This window comes from Pogoniulus pusillus, chromosome Z, assembly GCF_015220805.1.
Source record: "Pogoniulus pusillus isolate bPogPus1 chromosome Z, bPogPus1.pri, whole genome shotgun sequence".
Taxonomy (NCBI): Eukaryota; Metazoa; Chordata; class Aves; order Piciformes; family Lybiidae; genus Pogoniulus; species Pogoniulus pusillus.
The window spans coordinates 15,154,737-15,164,428 of record NC_087309.1 but is presented as its reverse complement, the minus strand read 5'-3'; the positions used below and the strand labels follow the sequence as shown (position 1 = coordinate 15,164,428).

General features: G+C 44.7%; 1 protein-coding gene across 1 annotated transcript in view; it reads left to right on the top strand.

Moving 5' to 3' along the window:
* Window positions 1-551: 551 nt before the first annotated feature.
* Window positions 552-9,692, top strand: part of LOC135173276 (ubiquitin-conjugating enzyme E2 R2) — an 81,080-nt gene continuing 71,939 nt past the window's right edge. Inside the window, exon 1 of the mRNA XM_064140066.1 lies at window positions 552-805. Coding sequence (XP_063996136.1) covers window positions 629-805 — 177 coding nt within the window. The 5' untranslated portion in view covers window positions 552-628. The remainder of the gene's footprint in view (window positions 806-9,692) is intronic.

Genomic DNA, 9,692 nt, shown 5'->3' with positions numbered 1-9,692 from the left:
AGTATTAAAGGTGTGGCATGATCACTTCCCTACTCCAGCTGGCCACACTGCTTCTGACGCAGGCTAGGCTGCTCTCGGCTTTCTTGGCGCCTGGCTCATGTTCAGTAGCTGCTCATGAACACCCCCAGGTCCTTTCCAGATGGGCAACTTTCCAGCCCCTCTTCCCCAAGCCTACAGTGTTGCCTGGGGCTGCTGTGACCCAAGCGCAGGGCTCGGCCCTGCGTCTCCTCCATCACTCTTGGCTCCCTGGGCCCGGGGCTGCTCGGAAGGCCGGACACGCCCAGCGGCCCCAGCGCGGCGCAAGGCGCACGCCGACCCCCGCGCGCCCAGGGCTGCCAGGCGCGGCCCCTTTAAGCGCGGCGCGGGGGCGGGGCCTGGCGTGCGGCGGGGCGGGGCGCGGCGCGGCGCGCTGAGGTCAGCGGCCATCGGGCGCCGTCACAAAAGGAAGTGGTGGCGGCGGCGGCCGTCAGCGCGGGGAGGGGCGGGGGCCCGCGGGGCGGCGCGGCGGCCGTGGGCTGGCAGCGGTGCGGGAGCGGCGGCGCGGCAGCAGCTGGAGCGGCAGCGGCGGCAGCTGGAGCGGCAGCGCAGGTCAGCGGCGGCGGCGAGGCGGCGGGGGCCGCGCCGCGCCATGGCCCAACAGCAGATGAGCAGCTCGCAGAAGGCGCTGATGCTGGAGCTGAAGTCGCTGCAGGAGGAGCCGGTGGAGGGCTTCCGCATCACTCTGGTCGACGAGTCCGACCTCTACAACTGGGAGGTGGCGATTTTCGGACCCCCCAATACTCTCTACGAGGGCGGGTACTTCAAGGTACGGCCTTCCCATCGCCTAGCCCACGGACCGGGCCTCCCGCTGCCGCGGTGGTCCCGGGGAGCCGCCACTGGGGCCTCCACAACCCCCAGCTCCCAACTATCCCCTCCGCCTGCCGGCCCTCTTTGTCGGGCTCGGAGAGTCTCCAGTAGGACTGTGGGCCCGCGGCCCCTGTCAGCCCCTATGTGGGAAGGGGTCGGGGCCTGCAGGAGGAGGAAGGATAGGGAGGCTCGGCGCCCCACTGCCGGCGGGGGAGGGACAGGGACGGTGTGCTGTGCGGGCTGACTGGGGCCTGCGGGAGATCCCCTGTTCTTGGGGATGCGTTTTGGGGAGTGGGACCCATCTCTTTTCTGTCCTTCTCCTATTTTAACCCCAAAGGAAGTCTGGCGTCTTGTGCAGGGTGTAAATTTTTGCCTTTCACCAGGTTGTCCACTTGGCTCTCGTTTGTGTATATTTATTTCAAAGTAATGGGCTTTCCAACCATCCCTTGATGGACTCAATCATTGTTTAGGAGCATCCTGTGTAGCGTCACTAGTTCAGGATAAAGGCAGTGTTCTGCTCGAAACTTCACGGGCTTCAGGGCTCTTTTCCACATTTTTTTCTCCCCGTTGTTTTCCTTTTCTTCATCTCCAAACTTAGAGGGCAGGCTTCAAAGGGCCGTAGCAATGCATAATTGGTAAAGGTAGATAAATACTTTCAGTTCCTCTCTCAACTTTGCTACTAATCCAAAAATCTTGTGTTCTGACGCTGCTGCCCCAGAAAGGAACTGAAGGGAGCAGACTTGAATTGGAGAAGATGTAGGTTTTTCTGAAAAGAACTGGTTAAAAGCCTTGCTACCTGCAGAGTATACCTTGCATTGGGTGTATGCTTTTGCACTCTGTGTCCACTTGGTTTCTGGAGAAGTATTGTTTCCTTCAGCTTGCTTTGGCCACGAGTTTACCATTTTAATGGTGACTTCTGCATCTTCCATTTCATACCCTTTGCCTTCTACCAAACTGAAAAAAACAAAAAAAGGATAATCTTTTTGCTTAGCTAACGTGCACTTTTGGTGCCTCTTATCTTCTTCAGGTAAAGGTGTAAGAGCTTTGTTCCACAAAATCAAAGTAACCTGTAGTTTGGGGTGTAGTAGATTTGAGTTGCATTCAGTTTGGCCTCGTTATTTTGAAGGTAGGAAAGGCTTTGGCACAAGGCTTGCCTGTTGTAATGAGCTGGCTGGCTTACTCATGTAGGTGTGATAGGTATATTCTTAGACTCACCTCCATTATTACGTAGTCAGGAAGTTCCTCTAATCTTTGGTTACTAAGTGGGTCATTTTTACATCCAAATGGTTTGGTGACCTCTTCTTGCACTTAAGTTACTCATGCATTTTTTTTTCAAGAAAATCACAATGGGTCATAGCATTTTTGTTTGGTTGGGAAACTGACTGGGCTGTATGTAATTGTTCTTGGAAAGAGGGTGAAGCACCCTGTGAAATAATTTGGGAACATGCAGATCTGGCAGGGTTACTAATTGCCTTATTTCAGTGTTATGAATACGCTTCTTTTGATATTTGATGCCCGTGATCTTTTGGGATTGCCTTAAATTCTTCCAACTGATTTTGTGATACTTCAATACAAAAGTCTCATGACGTGTTCACACCTCCACAGCGAGGGATTCCCTTCAAGTGACATGGCTGAAGTCTGTCATGTTTGTATCTCATCTTTCCTCCACGAGGAGAGTCATGCATGGTGACTCTTTGTTTTGGTAGTGTTTGATCCTTGATTATGCATCCTATCTTCTGAGCTGCTGAAGAAAGTAGTCTTAGACTCTCATTCTGTCCCTAGGGAGGAGTCCTGTCCTCCTGTGAAGTAACAGTCCTGATTTTCTTTGTATTTGGTCTTCAGGCAAACTTTTAGCTATGGTACACTTATCTTACTGAATTAGAGATTAGATTAATACCCTAATCTTTATTTGGTGGGGTGATTCTATGATGTATTTGTAATAAATGCAAAGTGAGCTCTAGTTCAGATCAGTGTCTGATTTATCATTCATATTTCTTGGTTTAATGAAATAACTAGCTTCATTTTGTTCTGTGGGCCTTTTTTTAGATTAGAAATAAACAGTTATATGATGTGCATTTAAAAAACTTTAATGAGAATATGGGGGTTTTCTTCCACTGGAGGTGTGATTTCAGGGTAGCAACTGGAGAGAAAGTACAGTGGCTTCTAGTGAAGCTCAAAGTGTTTTGAGGAAAACTTGTGTTGAATGAGCCCTTAAAGAAAATGCTAGCATTGATTGATTTGGAATACAAATGCTTGATTTATTTTCATGGGGCTAGTAGCATTAGCATTTCATACCTATTTTATTTTTTGATAAACACAACTTTTCTCTTTGGATTGTCAAACTAGCTGAACAAACTGAAATGAGGAAAATGATCTTTTTGTGCCTCTCTCACAGGATCTATTGCTGTTAAAAGCTTGTTCAATGTTTCAATAGATTCTGGTTTCCTTTGCTAATCCTGTAACTATCATTTCAATAAATTGAAACAGAAAGCAATTACCCCTGAATGTTTGTTTAAATAGTGGGTTATGAGTACCTCAGTGCTGGCTATAATAAAGTCAGGGACTTCTGCAGAACTCAAGCACCACATGTGTGTGTGTGTTTTATCAATTAATAAAGCGTACTCAGATCTGCTGCAGAACTTCAGGACTTACCAGCTTGATGGAAAAGGCAGCAGCCTAAAGAGGCAACCATTGTGTGAGGAGCAGCTTGTATCAGCAAGGAATAGGAACAGTCCAGAGTTGCAAGCCCTGTCTGTAGTCAGCTGGAGGTGCATGTCTGCAGAAGGTTATGTTGGCTTTCATCTAATGACTTTACTCCTATACATACTGAATGTAATGTTTTGGCCAACACTTTACTGAAGTTCAGTATTGCCACTCTTTGGGATGCACTGCACTGATGACCTGTTACTCTGTGCTGGAAAGACAAAACTGTTTCGAGGTTACTGATAAGCCCTCCAAAGAGATCTAGTAATAAGAGAGTGTCTGTCCCTCAGCTGCTGTCAGCAAGAAATTGCCTTTTCAACTCAAGTTTGCACTAGCACAGTCAGTTGTCTTGGGCTGTGGGTTTGTGACTGCAATAGAAAAACATGGTTTTTAGTCCCTGACTCATTCAGAGTTTAAGTGCAGTAGGTGGATAGACCTCATATGTCTAAGATAGTGATTTGCTCACAGCCGATTCAGTTACTTTGAGTGACAAAGGGAAGCTTTATTCTCAGAATGCATTGCTTTATGCCCAGGTCATAAACAGTGCCAGTTGCTTCTTCCTGGGAAAAGACAGGCCTTTGGATCAGACTCCAATGCATTATTTGGTAGTTCTGAATTGCTCTGGAAACAGTGGGAATGTGTTTTTCTGTTTTTATGGGTGATGCCTGAGCAACAGAGGTGCAGATTGTGCTGCAAAAAGCAGAACTACCTGTGAATGGTTCACTGATGCCAACTTTATGCCATAGACGTAGGTCAGCTGAGAGGGTTCTTCACTAGATAGCAGGAGAATTTTTTCACCTTCGGTTTTGACAGCTGATACTCAAGTGAAGACCACAACAAAGGTTATTAAGGTAGAATCTGGTGATGATAGACACTAGCTCGGGTGAATTTCAATGGCTGAAGTTGTAGAGAAGTGGAGTTGGTCTCTTCTCCCTAGTATCAAGTGATGGAACAAGAGGAAGTAGCCCTGAATTGCAGCAGGGAAAGTTTATTAGGAAAAAATTCTTTATAGAATCAGAACAGTTTAAGTTGGAAGTGACCTCAAAGATCTTGCAGTTCCAACACCCTGCCATAGGCAGGGACACGTCCCACTAGAACAGGTCACTCAAGCCTCATCCAGCCTAGCCTTTAACACCTCCAGGGAGGAAGCATCCACAGTCTCCCTGGGCAACCTGTTTCAGTGTCTCACATCCCTCACTGTAAAGAACTTCCTAACATCTAATCTAAACCTCCCCTCCTCCAGTTTAAATCCATTGGTCCTTGTCCTGTCATTACAAGATCTGAAAGTCTGCTCAATTCTTCAGGGAGGTGGTAGAGTTCCTAGAGGTCTTAAAAAGACATGTATCTGTGGCAGTTTGGAACGTGGTTTAGTGGCCATGATGGTGTTAGGTTGGTGATTGGCCTCTATCTTGGGAGTCTTTTCCAACTGAAACAATTCTGTGATTTCAGTTGACCACTGATCAGTCTTTCTGTCTCCCTTGATAGCTGGTGTCTTTGATAGCTGGGCTTCTAGGGCCTGGAGTGCAATAAAACTCTGCCCCACACTTTAATCAAGCAATATATTTCAGGTACTTGCAGAAATATTAGGAACTGTTTTCTGGTGGCTTATGCAAAGCTCTGTTTTCAGTTGCACCTTAGCATCACAGGTTTTGATTGTTTTTTAAAAAAGAAATAGTGCTAGTTTTTATAGTTGGTGTTCATGTGCTGGGAGCCAGCCTTTCAGGGAAGGTGCAAGTGAGAAATGATATGAATAGAAACTTCATTATTAAACACAGCACTGCCCTGAAGCGTGGCTTGACCAAGTATTCTGTGTCAAGAAATAAGTGTAATGTAGAGCAACAGTTGATGTTATAAGTTCCTTTGGAGGTGATTTAGTCTGGATAGATGAAAATGAATACACCTAACATGAAAGGAAATAAGATAACATAACAGGCACTGCTATTTGATAGCTCTTAAGGCAATTTAGTTAGGCATTTTTGCTACTTGATGGAGCAAATCTTCCCACATCTTGGAAAAGAGGGGGGGAAAACCCAAGCATTACAATGAATTTTCAAGTAACTGGTGGCTATGTAGTGGTCAAATCCCTGTTTGCCTTTTGTAACTTGATCACCCTGTGCTGTTTAAAGTTCTGTATTGTTGTATTTCATCTTCTCCCAAGTGATTTGTTTTGATTTCAAAGCAATTTGCATTATGTGGAACTATGTTCTTCAAAAGAGGAAATTGATACAGACCTTGTTGATGTCTAACTGATAGCAAGAAGAAGCACCGTGCTTAAAGGTTGGCTATTGAGGCTACTTCCAAGAAAGCTTAAAATTAGGCAAACAGAAGTTTTAAAGCACTTAAAATTCTGTAACTGGCAGAACATTTGACTCCACAAAAATATTCCTCAGTACTGAGTTAAAAATGTGGTACACTCAGCACAGTAGCTGCCTTCTGCATTGCAAGATGATACAGGGCTTCTCTCTGTGTACTTGATCTTCTGTTGATATGGACTCTAATAAGCAGAGGTTTGATATGACAAAGGAATATGGAACTGCAGAAGAATAGAGCCTGGAGTTGCATGCTCTGAGTCTGAAGCGCTCCTTTTCGGGCTGTCTCCAAAGCCAAAGTGCCGCTAAGCTGTCTGCAGACACGGAGGCAAGAAGCTTCTGATGTTGCATAAGCACAGTTAACAATCTCTAATTTTTAGGGCTGGAGAATATCTGAATGACCCTTACTGTGCTGTTTCATAAAATTTTTCATACGGTTGCTTCTGTGGACCCCCACAGAAGTCTTCAGACTGTAGCCTGTTTTGGACAGCAGCTTGTCCTCAGAAGGGAATAGGCAGAGTCGCAACAGTAGCCAGCTTCCAGTCCTTTCGTTAGGGCTTCTCTGCTCCAGGTAGGACTTCTGTATGTGCCAAGAAGCAGAGATGGTGATTTCTGGTTCTGATACTACTGGAAAATACAAGATCACCTCTAGCTGGGTCCTGTTCTGTGACAAGGGAGAGCTTTTATTGCACCCCACCTTCTGCCACTAGAAGGAAAATGTGAAGCTTTTCAGTTGAAAAAAATGAGCACTGTCAATTTACGTATTCTGTGTATTCTTTCCATTGGTTGGCTCTGTTTCTGAGTTTGCACAAAATGATCCTTGGTTATGGTAAAATGGAGCTTTTTTATTTCTTGATTTCCTTGGTTAACCATTAAAGAGTTAAAACTGGCTAGACATTCTGTTTTAACCCCTGTCCCACCCCAGAATGGAAAGAGTAAGGGATTAAGAGAGAGAGACCTATGGATTGGAGGGGAAAAAACACCACTAAAATATCTTTAATGAAACAATGTACACACAAATTCTTATTAATAAAAATTAAGTAGATAAAAATATATACAAACCCAACATTGAACTCCCCTAGCGCTCAGACTTGACTTAGCAGCCAACAGTAATGGGATTTGGCAACATATGGATTGTTACTGAAGGCAGAAGAATGGACAGAGTCTTCTTCAAATGCCAGCCATAGAGAAAAAGGCCTTAACCCTTGTGATCCTTCAGTTAAACACCCATGACTTTGACATAGATATGGAATGAAATACCTTGTTGGTCAGATCTGTGCCACTTGACCTCAGAGGTGTCACCTTTTTATTTATGACGCTTTTATTTACAGCACTCCAAAATGGTATACAAAATGTAGCAGGGACTTTGGTTTCTGTAAGAGCAAGTTCAAGCAAGAGCCTTTCTGCTTACCATTTTTTTAGAACTTTAAACATCAAGTGCTATCTCTTTTAGAAAAAGATGCTGTCTGAGAAAATGGTAACTTCAGAAAGTGCAGTCACCTAGAAACTTAGGTGAAAAATAAAACCCGTTGATAGCTGGTTCCTTAAGTTCTCCAATATTGTCATGATGTTATGCCAGTGTCTGAGTGTGGGACCACATTTAACTTCTCAAAAACTCAGACGTGTTTTTGCCTCACTGTTTCTGAAGCCATGCTTGTTCCATGTGCTATTTTACATAGTGATATGTTACACTGGGTATCTTCTTTTCAACAGCACTTCAGGTCCACTGCATGAAGCTCATTTTTCATCTAGAGAGCAGGAAGTGCCACCATAAAAACCTTACAGAATTGTAACTCTGATGTTCAGTGTACAGTTTGATGGTGTAGTTTATGGCCATTATTAGGCATTCTAATAATAAATAGTATGGATTAAATGGTGAGTGTTTTATGTTGGACTTGACTGTGTGAATGTTGGGAACGTAGCAGAGTTGCAGTCAGATGGCAGTGTGGATAGACTAAGGATGATCTGACTCACAATATAGCAGGCCTTCTTATAATTCAAGCTGCATGTGATCAGATGGGCATACACATAGGCATGTGCACAAAATTAGCTTGCTATTTCCAGAGTGCTGTTTCATTTTTAAAACCTTAGTGTTTTATCCAGAATTGTGAGTTAAAATAGTTGCAATTAATCTTACTAAGTGACTAGTGTGGTAGTGACTTACTGAGAATGTCTCATCTCACCAGACTACTTTAATAGTAATAACTTTGGCATTGCATTCCTTCCCCAGAGGTACTAGTAGCCAAGATGAGCTAGATTGATTGACTGCCTGTTTCCACATTTCCTGAAATACTTAAAAAGCATAAATGTTTTCCCAAAGTGGTCCACAAATAGGAGAAAAATGCTAATGCTACTGAATTGGTGTACACATAGGATATTTTGGAGTCTTGCTTGAAAAAATGTGACCTTTACAATGCATAGGTGTTTCTTAAATTGTGGATGCTGCTGAAAGACAAGGGGAACAGAAAGGGACTGTCTTTAGTGGGTGACACTTTTAGGTATCATAGCATTTGTGAGTGCCAAAGAGAAGACTGCCTGGCAAGCAGGTTGTAACTCCTTAAGTTTTTAGTACTAAACACGATATTTCAAGAGGGAAGTCTTAAAGGCACAGTAGCAGCCTGTCCCTGTGTGCAAAAAAACTAGTTGTTTGGGAAGAGGTCCTGCCTGGCTGAATAGAGATCTTTGGCTGGACCTCAATAACAAAAGGAAATTCTGTGGCCTTTGGAAGAGGGGACAGGCCTCTCATGAAGATTATAGGAATGTGTGAAGCTATGCAGGGGAAAGATTAGGAAAGCCAAAGCACAGCTAGATCTTGAACTAGTTACAGCCATTAAGGATAGTAAATATTTCTATAAATTCTTCATCAGCAAAAGGAGGACTGGGAAAAATTGCCACCTTTTATTGGATGCAGGGGGAAACATAGTGACTATGGATGAGGAAATGACTAAGGTGCTTAGTTGCCTACTTTGCCTCAGTCTACAGCACTGCATCCAGCAGTCCCTGGACACCCAGCCTCATGAACTAGGAGTCAGGGAGGAGAACCAGAATGAGGTCATCACAATAACCAAGGAAATTATCAGAGATCTGCTAAGTCAATTTGACCTGCACAAGTCTGGATGGGACTGGATGGGCTACACCCAAGGGTGCTGAAGGAGCTGGCAGATGTGCTCACCAACCCACTTTCCGTTATTCACCTGAAGCCCTGGTTAACTGGGGAGGTGCCAATGGACTGGAATGTAGCAAATATGACACCTATCTACAAGAAAGGAAGAAAGGAGGATCTGGGAAACTCCAGATCTGGAAAACAAGACCTGTCAGTCTGATCTCTGTACCAGGGAAGGTCATGAAGCAGGTTGTCTCAACAGCTATTACATGCCATATAGAGAACAACCAGGGCATCAGGTCCAGTCAGCATGGGTCCATGAAGGGCAGATTCTGTCTGACAAACCTGATCTCCTGTGTGCAGATCTGTGTCTAGTTCTGGGCTTCTCAGTTCAAGAGACATGTTGAGGTACTGGAACATGTCCAGAGAAGTGCCACAGAGCTGGTGAGAGACCTGGAACACAAACTCTATGAGGACAAGCTGAGGGAGCTGGGGCTGTTTAGCCTGAAGAAGAGGAGGCACTCTTCCCCACAGAGTTCTCATGGACAAACTGGCTGCTTATGGCTTGGACAGGCAGAGCTCTGCTGATAAAGCCCTGGCTGAACAAATGGGCTCCAAGAGTGGTAGTAAATGGAGTCAAATCCATCTGGCAGCTAGTCACAAGTGGTGTTCCTCAAGGCTCAATGTTGGGACCACTTCTGTTTAACATCTTTATTGATGACTTTGATGAA